This window comes from Petromyzon marinus, chromosome 75 (genome assembly GCF_048934315.1).
Source record: "Petromyzon marinus isolate PM22_M1 ecotype Great Lakes invasive population chromosome 75, UKy_Petmar_22M1.pri1.0, whole genome shotgun sequence".
Classification (NCBI taxonomy): Eukaryota; Metazoa; Chordata; class Hyperoartia; order Petromyzontiformes; family Petromyzontidae; genus Petromyzon; species Petromyzon marinus.
Window position 1 is genome coordinate 2,825,750 of NC_133741.1, and position 27,438 is coordinate 2,853,187.

The following is a 27,438-nucleotide window of genomic DNA, read 5'->3' on the forward strand; positions in this document are numbered from 1 at the left end:
ACCACCACCACCACACGCACCACCACTCACTACCACCTCGTCAAGCCACTCACCACCACCTCGTCACAACACTCCCCACCACCACCACCACCGTGTAACGCCACAACTCACCATCTTGTCACGACACTCAGCACCACATCATCACAACTCACCACCACTACGTCACACCAATTACCACCACCTCGTAACAACACTCACCACTCGCGTCACGTCCAGCACTCACATCACACTCACTACCGACGTCACTCTTTCCACTCACGTCAAACTCACCACATACTTAACACCCTCACCCTCTCACACCCTCACTCCGTCACACCCTCACCAGGTCCGTCACACCCTCTCCCCGTCACACCCTCACCCTCTCAGCCTCTCAAACCCTCACCCCGTCACACCTTCACCCCGTCAAACCCTCACCACGTCACACCCTCACTCCGTCACACCCTCACCCCGTCACACCCCAACCCTCTCAGCCTCTCACACCCTCAACCTCTCACACCCTCACCCCGTCACACCCTCACCCTGTCGCACCCTCACCCCGTCACACCCCAACCCTCTCAGCCTCTCACACCCTCACTCCGTCACACCCTTACCCCGTTACGCCTTCACCCCGTCACGTCCTCATCCTCTCACAACCTCACCCCATCACAACGTCAGACCCTCACCCTCTTACACCCTCACCTCGTCACACCATTTCACACCCTCACGCCGTCACAGCCTCACCTCGTCGAAGCTCTCATCCCAGCCGTGATTGGCGATGACGAAGTCGACTTCACTTGCATCGTCAGCAACGACGCTCCTGACACACGGCGCACACCGCACCCCGTCACGTCACCCCTGCTCTTTACCCCGTGTCGTCACCCCGTGTCGTCACCCCGTGTCGTCACCCCGTGTCGTCACCCCGTGTCGTCACCCCGTGTCGTCACCCCGTGTCGTCACCCCGTGTCGTCACCCCGTGTCGTCACCCCGTGTCGTCACCCCGTGTCGTCACCCCGTGTCGTCACCCCGTGTTGTCACCCTGTCACGTGACCCCGTCGCGTCACCTCATCACCCCATCACGTCACCCCGTGTCGTCACCCCGTGTCGTCACCCCGTCACGTCACCCATTCTTTTCACACCTTCCCGTCACGTTACCCCATCGCGTCACCTCATCACCCCATCACGTCACCTCGTCACCCCTTCACATCACCCCTGACATCACCTCTTCACCCTGTCACGCCACCTCGTCACGTCACCTCATCACGTCACCCCTTCACGTCACCCCTTCACGTCACCCCGTCACATCACCCCTTCACGTCACCCCTTCACGTCACCCCGTCACGTCAACCCTTCACGTCACCCCGTCACGTTACCCCTTCATGTCACCCCGTCACGTCACCCCGTCACGTCACCCCATGCCCCCCGGTACCCGTTCCAGGCCACGATGAGTCGCTGCAGGGAGCGGCGCTCGTGAGCGGAGAGCGAGGCGTGCAGGAGAATCCTCTTCCCTGAGAGCAGATCTAGAACAATGGATGAATATGATGGGTGAGTGACCACAGTGTGTGAGTAAGTAATAACTGTGTCTGTGTAGGTGAGTGATCACTGTGCTTGAGTGTGTGATCACAGTGTGTCTGTGCGAGTGGTCTGTGTGAGTGATCTGTGTGAGTGGTCAGTGTCAGTGAGTGAGTGGCCTGTGTGAGTGTTTGAGTGGTCAGTATGATTGAGTGGTCAGTGTGAGTGATCTGTGTGAGTGTGAGTGATCTGTGTGAGTGAGTGGTCAGTGCGAGTGATCCGTGTGAGTGTTCGCGAGTGAGTGGTCAGTGTGAGCGAGTGAATGGTCAGTGTGAGCGAGCGGTCAGTCTCAGTAGTGGTCTGTGAGCAAGTGGTATGTGTGAGTAGCGGTCTCTGAACGATTGGTCATTGAGTGTGAATGAGTAGTCTGTGGGAGAGTGAGAGCGTTCGTGAGTGAGTGGTCAGTGAGTATGAGTGGTCAGTGTGAGTGAGTGGTTAGTGAGTGGTCTGTGTGAGTGTTCGTGAGTGGTCGGTGTGAGCGAGAGGTCAGGTGAGTGGTCAGTGTGAGTGGTCAGTGTGAGTGAGTGGTCAGTGTTAGTGAGTGAATGGTCAGTGTGAGCGAGTGATCAGTGAGTGGTCTGTGTGAGTGTTCGTGAGTGATCGGTGCGCGCGAGAGGTCAGTGTGAGAGGTCAGTGTGAGAGGTCAGTGTGAGTGGTCAGTGTGAGTGAGTGGTCAGTGTGACTGAGTGAATGGTCAGTGTGAGCGAGTCATCAGTGAGTGGTCTGTGTGAGTGTTCGTGAGTGATCGGTGCGCGCGAGAGGTCAGTGTGAGAGGTCAGTGTGAGTGGTCAGTGTGAGTGAGTGGTCAGTGTGACTGAGTGAATGGTCAGTGTGAGCGAGTCATCAGTGAGTGGTCTGTGTGAGTGTTCGTGAGTGATCGGTGCGCGCGAGAGGTCAGTGTGAGTGGTCAGTGTGAGTGGTCAGTGTGAGTGAGTGGTCAGTGTGAGTGAGTGGTCAGTGTGATTGAGTGAATGGTCAGTGTTAGCGAGTGGTCAGCGAGTGGTCTGTGTGAGTGTTCGTGAGTGGTCGGTGTGAGTGGCCAGTGAGTAGTCAGTGCTGACACTCACCGGGCAGCTCAGGGGGGCCAGGGGCTGCCTCCTCCTCCTCCTCCCCCTCTCCACCTGCCCTGCCCCCCACCTGCGTTTCCTCCACTGCCTCCTCTTCCTCTGTGGTCCCATCGTAGGGGTCTCCTAATGCACCAGGCGGGCTGGGCGGGCTGCGGTAACAGGCACAGTGGTAGGGGTAGTGCTTGGGGTAGTGTTAGGGGAGGTGGTAAGGATAGCGATAGGGCTAGGGGTAGTGGTATGGGTAGTGTTCAGAGTACTGGCAGGAGTAGTGTTAGCCGAGTGGTAGGGGTTAGTGGCCAGAGTAGTTAAGTGGTATTAGTCAGGGGTAGTGGTAGTGTTACGGCTAGTAGATGAGAAAATGGTCGGAGTAGTAAATGGTGTTAGTCAGGGGTAGTGGTAAGGATAGCGGTTGGGGTCGTAGAGGTTTGGTGCCGAGTCTCTCACCAGTCAGAGTCGCGGTCCCCAATGCTCATCGCCTCCTCTTCGGTCTCCTCCACCTCCTCCTCCGTTACCTCCTCCTCCGTTACTTCCTCTACCTCCTCCTTCACTTTATCTTTCACATTCCCCTCCTCCTCCTCCTTCTTCACCTTCACCTCCTCCTCCTTCACCTCCTCCTCCTTCACCTCCTCCTTCACCTCCTCCTTCACCTCCTCCTCCTCCTTCACCTCATTCACTGAACAAAGGGGATGAAACTGCACTCGCAGTGCTACAATCCAGTCCTCCCGATAAGACTTCACTGAAACCAGCAGAATCGATACCATCACCATCATCATCACATGCAGGAATAAATCTACATTGGGCCCTGTTAATCCATAAAACCCTTGTTGGCAAACTTGCACTAAATTTAACTACATTTGACCTTTGTTTATCCGGTTTTCCAAAATTATCCGGCGGTCCCGGGCCGATCCGGCGAAACCAGCAAAACCGCTCCAAAGGCTCTAACCAGTCCGGTGATCGGCAACGTGTATGTGACAAAATAAAAGTAGCTATGCCTGATTTCGGTGTTAAATATTATATACAGTACATTATACACTACATACAACTTAAACAATGAAAATACTGCACTTATACACATTTTTCATGACTAAAAAAACTATGGTCGGTCATAAAAACAGAAACAATACACAGTGCGATCAGGCGAAAAGTGAGTGTGTAATTTGGCATTCGCCGGATCACCGGGTCTATCGGCTGCACCAGTCCGGCAATCGTCAAACACAAGTTGATGAAACAAGAGCGGCGTAGTATTACGTACATCACGCCATGATTCAGTCTTCGAGATTGGAGTGGTAGGTACGGTCCAGTAAAAAAAGGCCAACTTTTTACAGAAGGGTATTTATTTTTGTCTACTTCTATGTTTGTTTGTTTGTGACAATTTGAACAAAGAAATAATATTTTAAAACACGCAAAAAAAACATACCACGTAATACAAGAATGTGCAAATAAAAGCTTTTTAAATATTGATGATGTAGCGATTATCCGGCGTTTTTGAAAATCCGGCGCTCCCCCCCCCCCAAACAGCTGTAATTCAATATCCCCACTGTCAACCCCATGAAACCTAAGGCGTCCATCTAATTGCCTTTTAAATAATCCCCAGAACAATAATTGGAACAAGGAGGACAAAAGCCTTTGCAGCACCACCCAAACGTTTTGGAAACAACCTTTATACATCGTAAATGTTCCTTTAAAAAAATGTGTATACAGACAGTCCCCGAGTTACGATGGTCCGACTTACGATATTTGCGATTCGACAAAATTGTTAAATATTTTAAATGTAGCCATCAACAACCTAACATCGTTCAAGTATGCAGACGACGGACAGAATCTTGGCGAGTACAGTACAATATACGTTACGATACGTTCAATGCATGTATAAGTAGCTTTAGCGATTTCATTTTAGGGTTACTACGATACGTTCAATGCATGTTAAAAGTTTTTATAGCAGATAGGATTGTTTCCTGAAAATGTTTTTCTATTAAATTGCAGTTCATATAGGTAGGCTAAGAGTTTACCTTGATTTTACTTTGCATTTTACTGTTCAATACAGTATTGTAATTAATAAATACATACAGTATATAGTTTATACAGTACGGTACTGTAAATTGCTCTGTTTTGCTAAATTATCACCATTCTTTAAGACTCCTGGGTACGCTAGGCCATCTTGGACTTACGATATTTTCGACTTACGATGGGGTCGTCGTAACGCATCTCCATCGTAAGTAGAGGACTACCTGTATATATCCCCAAGCTGGATACAGCAGTTACATTTACAAATGTGATCTGTGACTTTGAACCTTACCTATACATGGAAAGTTCAATGTTAACATGCCATTGTATTGAGAGACTACTATTGCTGCTCCTGCTGTGTTGTGTTGCTGTGGTCTGAGACTGCTTTGTCGTTCTTTTCGCTGCCTTGCCCAAGCTTGATTAATTTGACTTGCTACATAAATGTATTTGCTTAACACGCTGTCGTAGTAGTAGTTTTTTTTGGGTTAGATGGCGTGAACATAAATGTGTCGTTAAACCCGCCACCACCCGTCACAGCCAATTAGTAAGGGGTTTGTCACGTAAACAAAACGTGCCAAATACAGTCGATCATCGATTATCCGGCGCGCGATAATGCGGCTTCCAACATTATTTGGCGGTCCCGGGTCGATCCGGCCAAACCGCTCCAAAGGCTGTAAACCAGGACCAGCTATCGGCACCATGTGCATGTGACAATATAAAGTATCTCTGCTTGATTTCAGTGTCAAACATTTACGGTACATTATACACTACAGTACGTACAACAATATAAACAATGAAAATACTGCACAATATACATCTTGCATGACTAATCACTACGGTCATAAAAAAAACATAAAATATACACAGCTCGATCCAGCCAAATTGTGCAGTGTAATTCGGCATTCGCCGCAGCACCGGTCTAAAGGCTGCATCAGTCCGGCTACTGTCAAACACAAGTTGTTGAAACAATATGCGTACGTAGTACATAAATCACGCCATGATGCAATTCCTCGAGATTGGAGTGGTAAGTACGGTACAGCAAATACGGCAGCTTTTCCAAGTAGGATATACATTTCTGTTCATATTCTCGGTTCTTTCGGTAAAGTCACGTAGATAGAAAACAAAAATCTAAATTAAACGCAAAAAAAACCCCACGACGTTTCCATTGCAACGCAATCGGTCTTATAAGGGCTCCAGAGTGAGTGGGCGCGGGGAAAGGGCTGCGCGAGAGACGGGGGGGGAGAGAGAGGGTGTGGGGCAGAGATAGGAATGGGGATAACAGAGCTGAAGGGAATGGGGATACACAACTCCAGAGTGAGTGGGCAGGGGAATGGGCTGCGCGAGCAATGGGGGGGGGGGGAAGAAATGGGGATAAAAGAGCTGTGAGAGACAGGGGGAGAGAGAGGGGGTGGGGCAGAGATGGGGGGGGGGGGTAGAGATGGGAGGAGGGAGGAATTGTACCTCGGTACACCCATCAGAAAATGGGGGGGGAAAGAATGGGCAGAGGACAGGGGGAGAGATAGGGGGGATGGGTAGAGATAGGGGGGAGGGGTAGAGATGGGAAGGGGGGAATTGCACCTCGCTACAACCATCCACACTGCTGACGGTCGAGGTTTGACAAGGAAACATAAATTCAAATCATGACCCAAAGTGGTTGATGACATCTTTCCAATGCCGAGTTTAAAACCGTCGTCTCGGCTGAAATTGTTTTTTGGGTCTGTATATATGGATGGCTTCGTGAACGAACCTCTAGTTGATAGCCAGTCAGCTTGCAAAGTACCATCGTTTTAGAGAAAACAATTTCACGTGAGCCAGCCGCATTAAAGTAATGGTCAGCTACGGCAGAAGTGTTGGTCCTGCCGTGTTTCAGATTTGCCTTGTGTTCACGAACACGATCCGAGGCATGACGTTTGGTTTCCCCAATGTAACTGCTCCCGCAGGTACAGCTTAGTTTGTAGACGCCGGGATGTTGCATGTCAGGGATCTTGTCCTTCACAGATGGGATCAGGTCACGAATTTTGTGTACTGTGTTAAATCGGACGTGGGTCATGTGTTTGTTCAAGATTTTGTAAATCCTTTTGGTTATCCCTGCTATGTAAGGTAAGGTGACGGTTTTGATTGGATCTTCAGATGGCTCCTTCCTCACGGTTGGGTTGATGGCTTTGCGGATTGTGTAGTCAGAATAATCATTCGTCTTGAGAGCCTGGTGTACGTGTTTGAGTTCACTGGTCAGGTGTTCATGGTCGGAGATACATTGAGCTCTATGGTGTAGCGTTTTCAAGAGGAAATTCTTCTGGGATGGATGGTGGTGGGAATCAGGTTTTGGGTAGGCGTCAGTATGGGTTACTTTCCTGTAGACAGAGTGGCTCATTGAGCCATCTGGTCTCCTTTTGATTAAAACATCCAAGAAGGGTAGCATGCCATCCTTTTCTACCTCCATGGTGAATTCGATTGCTGGGTGAATGGAATTTATGTGGTTGAGGAATTGTTTCAGAGCTGGTCGGCCATGTGGCCAGATGACAAACGTGTCATCCACGTACCTCTTCCACAAGGACGAGCGTAGAGTGGATGCCTGGATGGCGTCAGTCTCAAATTTTTCCATGAAAATGTTGGCCACAACCGGAGATAAGGGAGAACCCATTGGAGTGCCCTCAGTTTGTTTGTAGAATGTTCCATTCCAAGTGAAGTATGTATTGGTGAGGCAGTGTCTCACCAGGGCTGGTACATCAGCATTCAGTCATTGTTGAACCAAATCTTCAATTATTGCAATGGTATCGGGCACAGGAACCTTGGTGAACGGAGAAACTACATCGAAACTAACAAGCAAATCACCTGGTGACAGTGAGATGTCTTTAATTGACGCTACCAGGTGAGCTGAGTTAAGAACAGAAGAGGTGGCCTTACCAATGCATGGCTGCAAGGTCTCAGACAAATCTCGGGCCAGTTTGTAGGTGGGTGAGCCACTGGTGGTGACGATGGGACGAAGGGGTGTGCCTTCTTTATGGATTTTTGGTAAGCAATATAGTCTGGGTGGTCTAGCAGCAGAAGGTTTTAGTGAAAACCTTTTAGTCTGTTCAATTAATGAAGCTGAATCAGTGATGATACTGTTCAGTTGGTTGGATCTCTTTTAATCTTTGTGTAGCTACCATCGTTAAGTAGGTCCTGAATTTTTGTTCGTTTATGCAACTGTCACATAGTAAACAAATTTAAAACACTACAAAAAAACACAGACCACACAACACCCCAAAAAAATCAGCTAATGATCAAATAATGATGATGAGCGATTATCGGGCATTTTTTGAATATCCGGCGCCACCTCCCCCCCACCCCCGAAGTAGCCAGATTATAATCGATGATCGACTCTAGATACTGGTGAGGCTGATTGTTATAATTACCGGCAAAACTTCATGGTACAATAGAACCCCTACCTCTTAACTGACGGTAATTGTTATCCAAGAAACTGGTCGTTAAGTGAGTATAGGAAAATACAAGTTAAAGGCTTAATTCATTCCGATAGCATTGAAAGTTACCCTTTTTCACCCAAAAAACGTACTTTATAATATTTGAACAATGGATATGAATAGGTAAAAATACTAACAAAATTATAAACGCGTAATATTAAAAGAAATGTGGTTAATCAATGCATTAATATTTACTGTACCTACAACAGCCCATTGTTAACGTGGGAATGGTCGGTAAGCGAACACATTGGGCTCTATAGAGGCACTACACTAATATACACTACACTATACACTACTATACACTACACATTGAGCTCTATGGAGGCCCGTCGTTAAGCCATTAGTCGGTAACAGGGGTGGTCTTTAAGAGATGTTCTACAGTACTCTAATTGTGAATGTTGTGGGTTTACTCTCCAACACACACTGGATAGTGCTGAACTAAGTAACTAATTGGCACACTTTGTTTACATGACAAACCTTACTAATTGTAAATGTTGTGGGTTTACTCTCCAACACACACCGGTTAGTGCTGAACTAAGTAACTAATTGTCACGGTTTTTTTTTACGTTTTTTTACGTGACAAACCCTGATTGGCTGTGGTGGCGGGTTTACCGACACATTTACACAATCCAACCCCAAAAAAATCTTATGGATAGCTTTATTTATATTTAGTGACTTGCTTACCGTTTTTCTCTATTTTGCACTCCTATCGTATGTTTGTGTGCACTGTGTTTTGCCATTGTAACTTGACTGAGCCCGTGCCCCATACTGGACATCTGTTAAAAAAGATCTTCACAGCTCATCGGATTCCTCCTGCAGTCTAAATAAGGACCGATTCTGATACAATTGTAGTGACATCGCTGGATGTCAACAGGCTGTGGGTGCAGGACCGGCCCTACTACGGACCGGGACCAACGACTTTAGCCCGGGTCCACGTGTTGGGAGACTCGTTGAATGCAGAACGCAGACGGTACTGCAGGGTGTGTGGGTGTGTGGGTGCCGACCGAAGGATGAGGTTGTGCGAGGCCATGGCACTCTGGTTGACCCGGGAGGTCACGTGACCGGTCAAGTTGACAAAGGGGCACCCAAGAGGGGGCTATGGGGGGGGTCATATGATTGGGACCCAGATCCTTCCCGAGGATTCTGGAAGGTGGACGTGGCCAAGGGCGGAGCCGGCCACGCCACAGCAAATATAAGCTGGGTCCCAAGGAGGGACCAGGGTTGTTGTTCATCCTGGAAGAAACCCTTCTTCTACGATCTCCGTTCAACGAGTCTCCAACACGTGGACCCGGGCCAAAGTCGTTGGTCCTGGTCCGTAGTAGCAGTTACATAGTAACTAGTGAAGTTACTAGTGAAGTTACTAGTGTAGTAACTAGTGTAGTAACTAGTGAAGTTACTAGTGTAGTAACTAGTGAAGTTACTAGTGTAGTAACCAGTGAAGTTACTAGTGAAGTTACTAGTGTAGTAACTAGTGAAGTTACTAGTGTAGTGTAGTAACTAGTGTAGTTAGCCTGGTAGTAACTAGTGTAGTAACTAGTGTAGTAACTAGTGAAGTTACTAGTGTAGTAACTAGTGTAGTAACTAGTGAAGTTACTAGTGAAGTTACTAGTGTAGTAACTAGTGAGGTTACTAGTGAAGTTACTAGTGTAGTAACTAGTGAAGTTACCAGTGTAGTAACTAGTGTAGTAACTAGTGAAGTTACTAGTGAAGTTACTAGTGTAGTAACTAGTGTAGTAACTAGTGAAGTTACTAGTGAAGTAACTAGTGTAGTTAGCCTGGCAGTAACCAGTGTAGTTGGCCTGGTGGTAACTAGTTAAGTTACTAGTGTAGTGTAGTAACTAGTGCAGTTAGCCTGGTAGTAACTAGTGTAGTAACTAGTGAAGTTACTAGTGTAGTAACTAGTGTAATTAGCCTGGTAGTAACTAGTGTAGTTAGCCTGGTAGTAACTAGTTAAGTTACTAGTGTAGTAACTAGTGTAGTGTAGTAACTAGTGCAGTTAGCCTGGTAGTAACTAGTGTAGTAACTAGTGAAGTTACTAGTGTAGTAACTAGTGTAGTAACTAGTGAAGTTACTAGTGAAGTAACTAGTGTAGTTAGCCTGGCAGTAACCAGTGTAGTTGGCCTGGTGGTAACTAGTTAAGTTACTAGTGTAACTAGTGTAGTAACTAGTGTAGTGTAGTAACTAGTGCAGTTAGCCTGGTAGTAACTAGTGTAGTAACTAGTGACGTTACTAGTGTAGTAACTAGTGTAATTAGCCTGGTAGTAACTAGTGTAGTTAGCCTGGTAGTAACTAGTGTAGTTACTAGTGTAGTAACTAGTGTAGTAACTAGTGTAGTGTAGTAACTAGTGCAGTTAGCCTGGTAGTAACTAGTGTAGTAACTAGTGAAGTTACTAGTGTAGTAACTAGTGTACTTAGCCTGGTAGTAACTAGTGTAGTAACTAGTGAAGTTACTAGTGAAGTAACTAGTGTAGTAACTAGTGTAGTAACTAGTGTAGTTACCCTGGTGGTAACCAGTGTAGTAACTAGTGTATTAACTAGTGTAGTTAGCCTGGTAGTAACTAGTGTAGTAGCTAGTGAGTAACTAGTGTAGTGTAGTAACTAGTGTAGTAACTAGTGTAGTAACTAGTGTATTAACTAGTGTAGTTAGCCTGGTAGTAACTAGTGTAGTAGCTAGTGAGTAACTAGTGTAGTGTAGTAACTAGTGTAGTAACTATTGTAGTAACTAGTGTATTAACTAGTGTAGTTAGCCTGGTAGTAACTAGTGTAGTAGCTAGTGAAGTTACTAGTGAAGTAACTAGTGTAGTAACTAGTGTAGTTACCCTGGTAGTAACTAGTGTAGTAACTAGTGTATTAACTAGTGTAGTTAGCCTGGTAGTAACTAGTGTAGTAGCTAGTGAGTAACTAGTGTAGTGTAGTAACTAGTGTAGTAACTAGTGTAGTAACTAGTGTATTAACTAGTGTAGTTAGCCTGGTAGTAACTAGTGTAGTAGCTAGTGAGTAACTCGTGTAGTGTAGTAACTAGTACAGTTAGCCTGGTAGTAACTAGTGTAGTAACTAGTGAAGTTACTAGTGTAGTAACTAGTGTAGTTAGCCTGGTAGTAACTAGTGTAGTAACTAGTGTAGTAACTAGTGAAGTTACTAGTGAAGTTACTAGTGTAGTAACTAGTGTAGTAGCTAGTGAGTAACTAGTGTAGTGTAGTAACTAGTGTAGTAACTAGTGTATTAACTAGTGTAGTTAGCCTGGTAGTAACTAGTGTAGTAGCTAGTGAGTAACTAGTGTAGTGTAGTAACTAGTGTAGTAACTAGTGTAGTAACTAGTGTAGTTAGCCTGGTAGTAACTAGTGTAGTAGCTAGTGAGTAACTCGTGTAGTGTAGTAACTAGTGTAGTTAGCCTGGTAGTAACTAGTGTAGTAACTAGTGTAGTTAGCCTGGTGGTCACCTCCTCAGGTTGTTATTCTGTTAAGGGGAAGTTACCCCGTGTTGGAACTGAATAAATGTGTTGCCTCCAAGCCTACGTCTGCGACTCAGTTGAACCCACTACACAATCATCACCACCATCATCACCATCAACAATTGCCGTTCACCATTCAGTGACGGTGATGTCACCACGGCGCTTGTGCCAGACTAGGTGCACTTTGGGGTCACGTTTAGAATTGGGAAAAGTTCGCTGCTGGCAGGGGGGGGTCAGAGGACAGACGGGTACCATGGGTTGACCAACTGAGATGATTGGCAGATGCACCACCTGTGCCTGCTAGTGTGCCAACTTGCTGTGTTTTAGCCACCCGGCACTCTGCTCGTTGCTGTGAGCATCGCTCCTCTGCCCTCCACTGTTGCTGGAGGGCGACTGCCTCCAACTGCGCAGTAGCCTCAACATACACTTAGCCTGGAACTGCCCAATAGCATTCTTCACGAACCTCCTCCAGAGGACGATCTTGCCACTGCTGGTACCGGTCATTGGCAAGTCCACTCAGCTTCACATGCTCCTGTACTGCATCACTCCATCCTTTTTCCAGCCCGCACTGTGCCCCCTCTATCTGGCCAAACAGAAGCTGTTTGGGGCATGCGGTGGCTGGGCATGTGGGCTACAAGACCCAGCCAATGCAGAATTGCCCTGCCAGAGGTGCCTTCTGATGGGAATGTGTCCAGACCCCTGAAGGATCTGAGCTCCTCACACAATCCAGTCTGCAAGATGCCACTCCACATGGGGAGAGGTGTGTGTGTGTGTGACTACTTCCTAAAGTATTTGAGGTAACCGCAGCCCCAGGCAGGATCAACCCCCCATCTTGCACCATGATGTCTTGCGAGAAGGGAGAGGCAAGGGGGACGGGGGGGGAGTGAGTGGACTGGGGAAGAGGAGTGAAAAGAGAGAGTTGATGGGGGGGGGGGGGGGGGAGTAGTTCTGGAACTGCTGGGTAGTCATCTCTCAGATCCTTGCGAGCGCCATCACACGAGGGCAGGCGTCAAACATGACCGGACACACTCGGGGCGGGTGGGAGATGCAGCTACCTGCGGTGCGATGCGGAGATGATGGAGTTGAGACTCCAGCGGCAGGCAGAGATGTCCTCTGGTGCACAGACATACGAGACAAATCACACACAGCAGGAGCAGTGAGACACCCCCTGCTGCAGACAGACACAGAGACAATTGTAATGTATATGAACGCCTTCAACCGCCTTCTCTGGTCCCACACACATATCACTATTCTGTTCTGAAGAGCCACCTTTTTTTTTGATTGGCAATTTCCTGCCCCGAGTTCAAGATGGTCCACCCCTCATAGTGAACAGAAACCAGCCCAACGGACCCCGTCCTGTATTCCAGAGGTCCAGGGCAGTAACTGTCCAGCTCCTGGCAGAGGGAAGCGGCAGCCTCTCCTCCTCTGCAGTGAGTGTTCAAACACACATGGCCTCACCACAGTAGGTTTCCCGTCGTTATTTCAGGAGGGAACACCAAGGGTTATGGGTTCAGGTCGCCTGGCTCCTCTAGAATGGGTGTTTGGGTCAGAAGATGTCACAGAAGCCTGTTCCACCCTCCCCCCCGGGGACCTCCGGTACAATCTTTACTATATCTTTCTGTTTTTTTTTAATGGTAAATGAGTTGAAGGCTGAGGAAGGGGCGGTCATCAATAAGCTCCCTCGTACCCATCCCAGAGTTCCCTGCAGCTACCATGAGGGGAACAGACGATTTGCTCAGCCACCACGGCCCGTTGCCGTTGGCAACCGCCGGGGGGATGTGCGAGGGGGTTGCTTTCTCCAGCCCAAACAGACACACGTTCACCCACTCACAATCACACCCAAAGACAAAGATCCCCCCGTGTTGCCTTAACAGACTGTTGGGGCAAGTGCTGTTAGCGAGCACCTAAGAAGGCTGGAATGGCACACGAGGGGGTGGGTGACCAGCACCACGTCTGGCCTCCTTTGTCTCCCCCAGCAGTGATGTTTACTTTCACACTGCACCAGGTACTAATTTGAGGCTGAGTCGACCTAGGGGAGGCCCAGGAACGATTCAGATAATCGTCATTGGTGTTGGCCGTGAGCAGGAATCGAACTCGGGTCGCCGGGTTTGTGGCGCGGCGATCTAACCGTGACACTACCGCTCATCGCACACAGCAAGAGACGAAGATCTATTGTTTAGCCTGAACAGACTGTTGGGGCAAGTGCTGCTAGCGAGCGCGTATAAAGGCCTGCACGACACACGAGGGGGTGGGTGGCCAACACCACGCCCGGCCGGCTTCGTTTCCCCAGCGGTGATGTTTACACACCACACCAGGTACTCATTTGAGGCAGAGTCGACCATTTGAGGCTGAGCAGCAGAGATCCGCCTGCACCACAGACACACAGATATATATATAAAATCACACACACACAAGGCAGCAGCAGCCGAGGCAGTTGTAACGACACATCATGCTATAACAGCACTGCCAGTTTATCCAGGATGTTTGTGTTGCGCGTCGTCGCTTTAAGATATTCTCTGCTCATATTTTCTTTGTTGCCGTTGCACCCAACTCAAGAACCGCATGGCTCACAGGGCCATACCTAATAAATGAAACTTGAACTTGTAAAGCCTGAAAACCATCCTCCCCTGAGCAGTTCACTTGGGAGCTCACCTCTGCCCGGTGTTCTACCGGGTCTCCGACTCTTTGCACTTGCTCAGCTATCCACCTCACAGGGGGCGGGGGGGCTACACTACAGCTCCCGCACACAGTCACACACCCCACCCACGCACACAGCCATGTCCACCCGCACTCACCGTTGACGGGGCTCTGTTCGGGCGGCGTGAGGGACGTGCCTCCTCATCCTCGCTGCTCGATCCGTCGCCGTACATCAGGTACCTGATGCATACAAACAAAAAAAGACCCCCCCCCCAATTCTGAGAAAACTGGGAGAGCAAATGCTGTTTAGTAGCGAGCAGCAGCACCCTATTGAAGGCCAGCACTGTGGCACAAGGGGGAGTGGGTGGGTCAGTACCGCGCCCGGCCACCTTTGTCTCCCCAGTGTCGTTATTTGCACACCACACTAAGTACTCATTTGAGGCCGAGTCGACCTAGGCGAGGCCCAAGACCAATTCAGATAATCGCCATCACCGGTGTTGGCCATGAGAGAACTCAACCACGTGCAACAGCCACCATCAAGTGGCGGTGTGTTCGCCATAGCGGTTGTATCAGGCTAGGTGCGCTTTGAGGAACGTGCTCGCCCCTAGCAAATTCACGGGGGCACAGTCTTGAACCCTCACCGATTTCGCTTAGACATCCGGAGGATGGTGGGGGGGTGATGATGTCAACCTCCAGCTGCTAGCGATGATGAATGAAGGCAAGAAAGGTACATGGCGGAGTGTCAAGGCTCACGACAGTGAGGACACCATCGGAGATGGACCAGGCAGAAAATGATCAGCAGCAGGTCACACCAGAAAACCCATTAGGCGCTGGCGAAGCTAAACTTCTCAAACTAAAACATTTGAATTTTTATTTCACCACTGTGTACGTAACGACTCCGACACATTGGGCGATTTGAAAAGGGTGTGAGAAGCTTTATTATTGCCTGCAGGGTGCGTTCACTCCAACTTCCACCATCTAAAGCACACCAAGCCACCTTCGCCCCCTTCCATCTTATCTCTCTCGTTCTTTCTCTTCAACTTCTCTCCATCCAATCACTTCGCTATTGCCGTCCCTCGTCAGACCCCTTAACATCTCCCATTTGCTCCATGCACCTTCCAACGTCTCACCATCTGCATCAGGAGGTGCGTCAGACGTCAATTTGTCTCCCTCCACCAACGGCGAGTGAGCTTCTTCTTGGGTGCGCTCCTTCAGCCAATTGGGAGCCATGTTGCTCGTCGGCTCTGTGGTCCACAACATGCTCATGCATGTGTGTCTGACCGCCTCTCCATTCGTGCGGGTAAGTCCTCTTTATAAGTGGGTAAGGCCCCACTGAGCTGCTGTACATAGCTCTTTTTCAGAAGCGACCTGGCTATCACAGATGATAGGTCAACGAAGTGGGCTTATCATGGTGTGGAAATTTATTGGAGCCAAAAACTCTGAACTCACGTTTATTCTAAATGTGGAGGGAAAAAACCAAAAGGATCCAGAAAAAAAAATCACACGATCAAGGACAGACACCGTAAACTCCAAATATACAGCAGGCGTCAGGGCTTTCTGTCTCCCCGTGTCACCCCCTGCCTTTCCCTGTGTCTCCCTCCAAGATTCCTCTTATCCCCAAAGCACCCCGTGTATCCTCTTCTTACCCCGTGTCTCCCCTTGTGTCTCCCCTTCTCCCCTTGTGTCTCCCTGTGTCTCCCTGCGTCTCCCTGTGTCTGCCAGCGTCTGCCTCTTGTCTCCCCCCATGTCTCCCAGTTTTTCCCCGTGTCTCCCCGTGTCTCCCCGTGTTTCCCCGTGTCTCGCCATGTCTCGCCATGTCTCCCTGTCTCCCTGTCCCCACTTCTCTCCCCTTCTCACCCGTGTCTCCTTGCGTCTCCCCGTGTCTCCCCTTCTCTCCTTGTGTCTCCCTGTGTCTCCCTGTGTCTGCATGCGTCTCCTCTCGTCTCCCCCCGTGTCTCCCCGTGTCTCCCCGTGTCTCCATGTCTCCCTGTCTCCCTGTCTCCACTTGTCTCCCCTTCTCACCCGTGTCTCCCCGTGTCCCCCCGTGTCTCACCGGCGCTCTGCGAGTCTCCGCCCCTGAGCGGCGCTGTCCTCCAGCCACTCTCTCCGCACCACGAGAGCCCCGGCAGCCTGCGCCTGAAGGCTCTTGGGTGTGCGGGCAAACGCACAGCTGAGACGTGGGGAGACACGGGGAGGCGTGGAGAAAAACACGGGATGAGACACAGGGAGACACGGGGAGACAAGTTGAGATGCGGGGAAACGCGGGGTGACACGGGTAGACAAGTTGAGATGCGGGGAAACAAGTTGAGATGCGGGGTAACAAGGTGCGAGACACGGGGAGAGACGTGGAGAGAGACGCAGGGAGAGACGCGAGGAGAGATGCGGGGAGAGGTGCGGGAAGAGACGGGGTGACACGGGGCGACAAGTTGAGACGTGGGGAGACACGGGGATACGCGAGGAGACACAGGGAGACAAGTTGAGACGCGGGGAGACACGGGAAGACGCTGGGAGAGAAGGTGAAGCAAGGTGCAAGACACCGGGTCACATGGAGAGAGACACAGGAAGAGATGCGGGGAGAGGCGCGGGAAGAGACCGGGTGACACAGACGTGGAGATGAGGGAAAAACAGATCGAGGGGGAGGAACGCAGGGGGGTGAGTGTGGTTCCCCAATGGCCCCTAACCCCCCACGCCCCCATGCCTTCAGTGGACCTCGAGTTCTCACAGCACCCCACCCTGTACCCCATCCAGGGTTGGGTTCCCCATGACCACCCCCCCCCACCGTGCTACTCTCTCACCCCCCCAGTGCCCTCTTCTCGCCCCCCCCCGTATCTCACACGAGGTGGGTGCAGGCCGGCCCCCAGTCAGGCCGGTAGCGAGCGCCCAGCCCCAGGGCCAGGTCGCGCAGCGTGGAGCGCAGGGGGTTGGTGAAGCCACTGAGCGAGACCACCACCCCGCACAGCGCAGGCTGACCAGGAGACGCGGGGGGAGGCGCAGCTGCGGGGGGAGGGGGCCTAACCCCACGAGCGCTGCCTGTTGGGGTGGGGGGGGGGTCACGTGGCGGGGGGCGGAGGGGCGGTTAGCGCAATGGGCAGCCTCGCAGTCACCACCACCATCGTCGTCATCATCATCATCACCACCGTCGCCACCATCATCACCACCTCTACCATCATCACCACCACTACGATCGTCACCACCCTCTTCACTCCACTGTCAGCATCACCGTCATCACCGTCACCACCACCATCATCATCATCATCTCCACCATCGTCGTCACCACTATCGTCACCACCATAACCACCATAACCACAATCACCAACACCACAACAATTACCGTCACAACCACAACCACCAACACCACCACTGTCATCATCACGACCACGATCACCACCATCTCCACCATCACCACCATTACGACCACCACCATCACCAGCATCGTCAACACCGTCACCACCATCACAACCATCAAAACGCCATAACCACCAACAATAGCCACCGTTCACCACTAAGTGGCAGTGACGTTACCACGGCATAGACAAGGGAGGGCCGAGAAGACCTGCAGCTTCGTATGGAGCGATAGACCAGGCATCTTCCACACAGCAACATTAAACAGAAGATACAAATTTTGATTTGATCGTGACTGCAGGGATTCATATTCTTGGTTCTTTCAGTAAAGTCACGTAGAAGGGAAACAATAAAATAATGAAAATATAAAACAATAAAATTATAACGCCATTTCGACTGCAACACAAGCAATCATCATCAGGTGTGAAAACCACAGCAAGAAAATTTGAAAAAAGTGGCGATTATTTTGGACTCGTCCATCTGAATAACTGCCAAATCGCTCTCCGTGGTGCTAACGTTAAAAAAACTGCCACTTTTTTCAAATTTTCTTGCTGTGGTTTTCACACCAGATGATGATTGCTTGTGTTGCACTCGAAACGTCGTGATAATTTTATTGTTTTATATTTTTATTATTTTATTGTTTCCCTTCTACGTGGTGACTTTACCGAAAGAACCAAGAATACAGAAGATACCAGATATATGCCTCTTGCTTCGAATCTGGCCTGGATATGTGAATACATCCACGCTCTCCACATGGGCAGCGGAGGGGATGGAGTGTTTGATGACTCAAAATACCCAGGCAGGTGCATGGCTGTGTAGTGGGGTATGTGGTTGGATAGTGGGGCGTGAGGCTGGGTTGTGGAGCGTGTGGCTGGGTAGTGGGGCATGCGGTTGGGTAGTGGGGTGTGAGGCTGGGTTGTGGAGCGTGAGGCTGGATAGTGGAGCGTGTGGATGGGTAGTGGAATGTGTGGCTGGATAGTGGGGTGTGAGGCTGGGTTGTGGAATGTGTGGCTGGATAGTGGAGCGTGTGGCTGGGTTGCGGAGCGTGTGGATGGGTAGTGGAATCTGTGGCTGGGTAGTGGAGTGTGTGGCTGGGTAGTGGAGTGTGTGGCTGGGTAGTGCAGCGTGTGGCTGGGTAGTGGAGTGTGTGGCTGGATAGTGGAGCGTGTGGCTGGATAGTGGAGCGTGTGGCTGGATAGTGGAGTGTGTGGCTGGGTAGTGCAGCGTGTGGCTGGATAGTGGAGCGTGTGGCTGGGTTGCGGAGCATGAGGCTGGATAGTGGAGCGTGTGGCTGGGTTGTGGAGCTTGTGGCTGGATAGTGGAGTGTGTGGCTGGGTTGTGGAGTGTGTGGCTGGATAGTGGAGTGTGTGGCTGGGTAGTGGAGTGTGTGGCTGGATAGTGGAGTGTGTGGCTGGATAGTGGAGTGTGTGGCTGGGTAGTGGAGTGTGTGGCTGGATAGTGGAGTGTGTGGCTGGGTAGTGCAGCGTGTGGCTGGGTAGTGGAGTGTGTGGTTGGGTAGTGCAGCATGTGGCTGGATAGTGGAGTGTGTGGCTGGGTAGTGCAGCATGTGGCTGGATAGTGGAGTGTGTGGCTGGGTAGTGCAGCATGTGGCTGGATAGTGGAGTGTGTGGCTGGGTAGTGCAGCGTGTGACTGGATATTGGAGCGTGTGGCTGGATAGAGGTTTGTGGAGCCCCATGTGGTTTGAGTCCTACAAGGACGCCATATTCTTTGTCCATCTGCTATAGCAGAGGTGTAGGGATTTTAAAAAGGAACTACATAGTTACTATATTACCTGGTAAAGCCTACGATAAAATCAATAGGCCAGGTATTTTGGTTATTTTGTGTGTTTGGGGTCCCTGACTGTTCACAATCATTAAAGACCTATATGATGGTGGGCAGGCACACACTCACTCACCTCGCACTCTCTTTCACATTCACTACCTCTCACTCTCACACTCGTCATCTCTCAAGCTCACTCATTCACGCTCACTCTCTCACTGCTCGCACCCACCGGCTCTGCTCCCCCCGTGGTTGTTGTTATGGTTGTTGTTGTTGTTGCTGCTCCGCGCGAGCGAGCTCTGTGCAGGTGATGCAGCTGCTCCTTCTCTCCGGCCTCCACCACCTCCGAGAAGGAAACAGAGAGCTCCATCCCTCACTCCATCACACACACTCAACACACATGCTCACCAGACACACTCATACTTACACACTCACCACACTCTCACACTTACTCACACCACACAAACACACTATACACTTTTCTTCTTTGGTTCTTTCGGTAAAGTCACGTAGAATGATAATAAAATAATAAATTGATAAAATAAAATAACACAATAATATTCTCACGACGTTTCGGCCACAACACAAGCGGCCTTCAGCGCTGTCCTACCAGACAGTCTCGCCCCCTTCACCTGATGAAGGCCGCTTGTGTTGTGGCCGAAACGTCGTGAGAATATTATTGTGTTATTTTATTTGATAAATTTATTATTTTATTATCATTCTACGTGACTTTACCGAAATAACCAAAGAAGATGAATCATTGCAGTCACGAAAGCTTTAAATCGAAAATTACACTATACACTGTCAGTGTCCCAACCGCCAAGCAGCAGAACCTCCAATTTTCCTGGATTTGAGGCGATTCAATTTAGTTCAAACCGCACACAAAAAAGAACATCCCCCATGTAACCTTAACAGACTGTTGGGGCAAGCGCTGTTAACGAGCACCTATGAAGGCCGGCACGGTACACGAGGGGGTGGGAGGCCAGCCACATGCCTGGTCACCTTCGTCTTCCCGGTGGCTATGTTTACCAGGTACATATTTGAGGCCGAGTCGACCTAGGGGAGGCACACGACTGGTTAAGATAATCGTCACTGGTGTTGGCCACGAGCGGGAATCAAACTCGGGTTGCCGGGTTCATAGTACAGCGTGCTAACCGCAACACTACCGCTCCCCTCTATGCAGCTTGGGATACACACGTGTGCGCATGACCTTCACTGCGATTGTGTATGCAATTGCGTGTCATTGGCACAATGATGGAAACTTGATGGTGGTCATGCGAAGAGATGGCATACCGTGCCAACCCATACGGTTTACCCGTATTCTTGTACAGGGAAATAAAGAGTTTTCAGGTCCATACAGCCTACAGCCATTTCAATACGGGCAAAAAAGATGTGTCCGTTTGTGTTTCTCCCCTGTGATGCGACTCTGTAGGATGAACGTTGAGATTTATAAGGGTACGGGGTGACCAATAAGGTCTAAATTGGTCTGTAATATGGTAGGCACTGATAAGGGATTGACAAGTATTACATGGCATCGGAGATCGGAGGGGCACTGTGACTCAGAATACTAAACTAAAAATTAAACTGCAGTAAACTGTCGATAATCCACGCTTATGACGGGGAGGACGTCCGCGGAGAATTCCACATCGCGGGTAATCTAAAATATAAATTTTCCGCGGATCTCTATGCCAAACGGCACTAATGTAGGTATACATTATGTTAAGTACGAAAAAATATTTGTTAATTAAAAATAAAATTATCGGATAAATCACTCAAAATGAAGCACAACCAACGATTACGTTTGTTACTCTCTCGATTTAGAACGAATACTAACGATCGACCGATCGATGATGCGCGTGCTCAATGATAACACTTTCTTGTTCCCGCCCAGCAGAAGACTCGGCCCACTAAGTGGATGATAGCAGAGCCACGCCAATCAACATCATTCAAAGTCCGCCCCACTGTTGTAAAGATACGTAACTACCGTACTGTATTGTAGAGGCGATCACGTTGATTTAGGCTTAACCGGAGCAACATATTTGTTCGGTTTAAGCACGTGACTTGTAGTAAACATTTACAAGAATAACAATGTATAACTGTTTTTAGACCATTCATTTGGGCTGAAGGAAAATCCATGATTTATTAATTCTTGTTAAAATCTCAGGTGCGCCGTTAATCTGCAAATCGGATAAACCGCACGCAGATAATTGAGAGTCTACTATATGTTTTATTTTAGCAGTGGGTAAGGCCCCACTGAGCTATGTAGCTCTTTTTTCAGAAGCAGCGACCTGGTTATCAGTAATGATAGCCCAACAAAGTCGTGGCTTATCACCACCGCGTGGTAATTCATAGCAGGAGCCAAATCACTCTAAAATGCACGGTAACATTGATTCTAAATGTGGAGGGGATAAAAAGTGGAAGACCTGGAGAAAAATTCGCACGACCACCGAGGGGAGAGAGAGCGAGAGAGAGACTGCCAACTCCAAAGATACAGCAGCAGGCAGTCTCAGGGTCCGGAATCGAACCCACGACCTTCTGTATACCAGTCGAGGTAGTTAACATCTCCTAGCCACCGGGTAGTCAGGGTCGGGATCGAAACCACGACCTCTATATATTATGTAAGGTAGTGAACATTTCCTTGCCACCATGGCGCCAGGGTCCTGGATCGAACCCACAATCCTGTATACCAGGCGAGGTAGTTAACATCCCCATCTCTGAGCAGCGCGACCCGGAGAGACGAACCTCGTGAAGGGTCCATGAGGAGGCCCCCCCCTCCTCCTCCTCCACCTTGTCCCCCTCCTCCCCCTCCTCCTCCCCCTCCTCCCCCCCCTCCCCCCGCTCCTCCACCTCCCCCCCACTCGCCCTGCGGCCGCCTCTTCCGTGGTTGGGAGGTCACGGGCAAGTCAAATTTCCTCTTGAGGCAAGCAGCCTGAGAGCAGAGAGACACAGGACAGAGACAGAGAGATACTGAAACAAAGAGACACTGAGACAGAAAGACACTGAGACAGAGAGACACTGAGACAGACACAGGACCCCGAGAATGAGAGACACTGAGACAGAGAGACACTGAGACGCAGAGACACTGAGGCAGAGAGGCACTGAGACACAGAGACACTGAGGCAGAGACACGGGACACTGAGACAGAAAGAGTCTGAGACAGAGAGACATGGGACACCGAGACAGAGCCACACGGGACACGGAGAAAGAGCCACACGGGACAGTGAGAAAGAGAGATACGGGAAGTGAGGAGACCTGGGGCTTGATGGTGGAGCTGGGTGAGGAGGGAGACCCAGGTAGATCGCCCAGCGCCGCCCTGGCATAGCTCAGAGCTATGAACACAGAAACAGTCAACAATCAATACCAATACCTGCCATTCGCCACTAAGTAACCGTGACGTCACCACGGCGCCTGTGCCAGGCCAGGTGCAACGTGAAGTGTCGACGGCTCGCTAACAGGAGGTCTCGGGACAGACCCAGGTGCCATGGGTTGGCTCACTGAGATGACTGGTAGATTACCAGCTGTACCCCCTACTGTGCCAACTTGCTGCATTTTAGCCACCCGGCGCTCCGCTAGTTGTTGTGAGTGTCGCTCCTCTGCCCACAGTTGTTATTGATGGACAACTGCCTCCAACTGCCCAGTAGCGTCCTTCACGAGCATCCTCCATAGAGGCTGATCATACCGCTGGTCCCAGTGATCGGCAAATCCACTCAGCTCCACATCCATAAGTCCATCTCTTCTCCAGCCCATGTCGTGCCCGTTTAGCCCCCTCTATGCGGCCTAACAAAAGCTGCTTGGGCATTCGGTGGCTGGGCATGCGGGCTACATGACCTAGCCAATGCAGCCTTGCATGCTAGAGGAGCTGACATAAATGTGCAGATCTTTCAAGGATTTGTGAGTTCCTCACACAATCCAGCCTGGTTAGATCCAGGATGGATCGTAGGCAGGCCAGTCTGAATGTTTCTAACCGGCGCAGATGTTCCATTAGAGGCTGAGTTGACCTAGGGGAGGCCCATGACAGGTTTAGCTAATCGTCACTGGTGTTGGCCGTGAGTGGGAATCAAAACTTGGGTCGCTGGGTTCGTAGCGCGGCACGCTAACCGCTACACTACCGCTCCCCACACACCAATACTCGCTATTCGTCACTAAGTGACAGTGACGTCACCATGGCGCCTGTGCCAGGCTCGGTGAACTTTGAGGCCATGTAAAGCGTGGAATGGTCGCCTGCTAAAAAGGAGGTCATGGGCCAGACCCAGGTGTTATTTCGTTGACAGACCGAGATGGCTGACAGATTCACCTCCGACCTCCATTGTTGCTGTTAGGGCAACTGCCTCCAACTGCCCATTATCAGCTTCAAGGTGCACCTAGGCTGGCACTGCCCAGCAGCGTCCTCAACACGCTTTCACCATAGAGGCCGGTCATCGGCAAGACCAATCAGCTCTACATCCTCCTGTACCGCACATCAGCCAATCGCTTGTCTAGCTTGTGCCGCGCCCGTTTAGCCTCCTCTATTCGGCCAAACAGAGGATGCTCGGGCATGCATGCGGTGGCTGGGCATGTGGGTTTCGTGACCCAACCAATGCAGCCTCGCGCTGCCAGAGGAGCCCACTGATGATGGGGACTGTGTCCAGATCTCTCAAAGATCTGCGAGCTCCTCACACTGTAAACCAGTCTTCGTTAAACCCAGGATGTATCCGTATTACATTGGGGGGAGGGGTCCCCATTTCACAAGCGTAACTGTGGCCCGAGAACAGCGGGCAGCTTTGTCTGGAGTGACAGAACCATGCCAGCTTCCAGACACAGCAGCGTCACGCAGCCGATGGAAAAGAAAAAAAACCCGCCTCTACCAAACCGCGACTGGTTGTAAGCACTCTGCCCAGTAACTCCTCCGCTCTTATCCAAAAATGGGAGAGATGAGGAGGGAGGGGCTCGAGTGTGTGAGGAGTCATTGTGTCTGCCAGGGCCACAATAACCACGACACAGACGTGAAGAATGCGATGAGGAAGACTCCCAGACCCAAACTCCATGTCTCTAACACTTTTGTTAAAACGAAACTACATTATTTTGCCAGGTGAGTGCCCCACTGAGCTATGTAGCTCTTATTTAGAAGCGACCCAGCTACCACAAACGATGGGTCAACAAATTGGCTATCATCATGTGGAAATTAATAGCCGCAGCCAAATACTCTGTGCGTGCGACGTTGATTCTAAACGCGGAGAGGGAAAATCCGGAGGACCCAGAGAAAAATCCAAGCGACCACCACAGGGAGAGAGAGACACCGCAACCTCCAAATACAGCTATACCCTGGTTTACGTTCTAGGACGCGTTCCTGAAAACCACAATGTAAATTGGAAGTACTTAAATCGAAGCATTTTTGGTGGATCGTAACGTGGTGCAGAAACTACTACTACTAGTAGTAGTACTACTACTAGAGATGGGATGGCGGTATTCTATTCATAAATATGAATGGAGCACCACGTGAAAGAGACCGTAGCCAGTCAAGGATGCTAACACGCTTGGGGTGCCATCTGGCGCACGAATGTTTGTGCTCTGGATAGTGCCCTAAATAAAAAAAAAAACAAATATTAAAACGCAATTTTTTTACTTGCACAGTAAAGTAATTGTATTTTTCATTTTCTATACAGCCCAGACAATATGACAAATCGCAAACCTTAAACACCCAGTCATTCATAAAAGTTGAAGGCAGTATAGTACTATAGTAATAGAGCAAGTGCAGAATCACTGAACCGGAAGTTATAGCTTGAAATTATTTAGCGCGCGGCCCTTGAAAGTGCGGGGCCCGTAGCATATGCTACTTTTGCTACTAGGATAATCCGGCACTGGCTCTGGAACGTAAACAATTTGGGGTCTTGATGGTAAAGTTAATAAATCTCGTTGAGTAGGTTATAGCGAGGCATGTGGAACGTATAACGGGACTGAGTTATGGACAAGTTGAGTACGGTACTCCCTCGTGAATCACGAACTTGCTACATATTTCCGATTTTAGCTATCCGCGAATCGTATCTGGAACTTTACATGACTAACTGCATCGAGAGAAAGATGAAGCGATGACGAGAGGTAAAGTAATGAGAAATAAAGCGATGAGAGATAAAGCAATGTCATTGTGATAACTTTTATGTATTTGAGAGCTTATTTACATCCTTAATTGAAGAAATGTATTAAAAAAAGACATCATTAACCACAAAATGTGCTCTTCCACGAGCATGTCCGGAACCGTCTTCCCTCGCTAATAATAACAGACTATACCGTATGCATACGTCACAGCAAAAGTATGCAAAAGCGGAAAGGTGTAAATCGGGGTGTTTCCACGTAACAGACATTGGGGGGGGATGTCGGGATCGAAACGACGACTCTCCCTGCGTACCAGGCGAGGGATATAACATCTCGACATCACGATCCCGACGCGGCCATTGTAAGCCCGGTGGTGTGGCGGGTGAAGGGGAGAAGGGGAGAAGGGGGGGGGGGAGGTGTGGCGCTGACTCTGACCGTGAGGGGCGGGGGGTGTGGGGGGGGTGAGCAGGAGGGGGTGCCGCTGGCGGGAAGAGAAGAGTCCACCCGGGGCGAGGCAGCCGCCGCCGCTGCTGCTGCCCGGCACGTCGTCACGGAGACGGAACCCGCCCAGCCGCTGCTCCTGCTACTGTCCACACCCAGGTGGGGGTAGGGAGGCAGACGCATGGAGGAGGGGGGGTGGAGGAGGAGGCGGAGGGGCGAGGTGAGCAATCCGTGAGAGACAATTTTTCCCACCAAGTGCATCGAGCATGAGCTGACAGTGGAAATCCTGGGAGGGCGATGGAATGGGGAGACGGAATTTGTCTGTCTCGCCAATGAATGCGCAAGCCTTGATAAAGAGAGTCTGTATGTGTCTGTGTGTCTGTGTGTGTCTGTGTGTGTCTGTGTGTGTGTGTGTGTCTGTGTGTGTGTCTGTGTGTTTGTGTGTGTGTATCTGTGTGTGTGTGTCTGTGTGTGTGTGGGGAGCGTTAGTGTAGCGGTTAGCGCGCTGTGCTATGAACCTGGCGACACGGGTTCGATTCCCGCTCACGGCCAACACCAGTGACGATTATCTAAACCGGTCCCGGGCCTCCCCTAGGTCGACTCAGCCTCAAATTACTACTTGGTACGGTGTGTAAACATTGTCACTAGGGAGACAAAGGCGGTCGGGCGTGGTGCTGGCCACCCACCCCCCCGTGTACCGTTCCGGCCTTCATAGGTGCTACTCGCTAACAGCACTTGCCCCAACAGTCTGTTAAGGCTATACGGGGATCTTTGTCTTTCATGTGTGTCTGTGCGCTGAACAATGATTGGTCTACAGGCTGTCCCGCATGAGTCTGTTGATTATGGATGGGGTAGGACTAGTTCTAGTCATTAGGTGATTATGGATAGGGTAGGACTAGTAATAGTCACTAGGTGATTATGGATAGATTCGGACTAGTAATAATCAATAAGTGATTATAGATGGGGCGAGGTACTCGCCGGCCACACATCCCCACGTGCTATGTGTATCGACCTTCATAGGTGCTACTCGCTAACAGCACTTGCCTCAACAAGTCTGTTAAGGCTATACACGGCAGGGGGAGATCTTTATCTGTCTGTTCCACCCCTCATTGAATCCCCTCCCTTTAATTTTCCCCACGAAATAAAATCTGTGCCCCAACCCGCTCTTCCCCCTTCACCAACGTTCACTTAAACACACGGCCAAGTGAGGTAACGCTCGGGGTACGATGACCCACACACACCACCGCCACCCCCCCCGCCCACCACCCCCAGCATCGTCGTCTTTGTCGTCAGGATCGGCGATGTGCGAGAAGGAGTGCGAGACGCAGCATCATAACATTTATATATCTACTGCTGGATGAATCCGATAAGATATGAAGCTCTTTTTTTTTACAGATGGTCCAATACAATACGCACAAACACGATAATAGTGTACAAGAAAGGTCTTTAAAATCACCCAACACACATACAAATACAAACGAAACCATCCGCCATCCTGCCAGGCAAAGCCCAATGAGCCATTAACTTATTTTTCAGAAGCCACCTGGCTATCACAAATGATCGGTCAACCGAAGTGGGCCCCATCATTTGGAAAATTTATGGCAGCAAAATAATCTTTAAAAATTTTCAATGCACGTT

At 49.9% G+C, this 27,438-nt stretch overlaps 1 protein-coding gene across 1 annotated transcript in view; it reads right to left on the minus strand.

Annotated features, from left to right (window-relative positions):
• LOC116957496 (DNA repair protein XRCC1-like) overlaps positions 1 to 22,104 on the minus strand; it is a 32,023-nt gene extending 9,919 nt beyond the window's left edge. Inside the window, exons 1-10 of the mRNA XM_076056266.1 lie at positions 22,033 to 22,104; positions 19,523 to 19,633; positions 17,003 to 17,198; positions 16,222 to 16,338; positions 14,327 to 14,408; positions 12,587 to 12,644; positions 3,060 to 3,288; positions 2,616 to 2,764; positions 1,406 to 1,496; positions 721 to 796 (exon numbers count right to left, since the gene is read on the minus strand). Coding sequence (XP_075912381.1) covers positions 721 to 796; positions 1,406 to 1,496; positions 2,616 to 2,764; positions 3,060 to 3,288; positions 12,587 to 12,644; positions 14,327 to 14,408; positions 16,222 to 16,338; positions 17,003 to 17,198; positions 19,523 to 19,633; positions 22,033 to 22,048 — 1,125 coding nt within the window. The 5' untranslated portion in view covers positions 22,049 to 22,104. The remainder of the gene's footprint in view (positions 1 to 720; positions 797 to 1,405; positions 1,497 to 2,615; positions 2,765 to 3,059; positions 3,289 to 12,586; positions 12,645 to 14,326; positions 14,409 to 16,221; positions 16,339 to 17,002; positions 17,199 to 19,522; positions 19,634 to 22,032) is intronic.
• Positions 22,105 to 27,438: the final 5,334 nt, after the last annotated feature.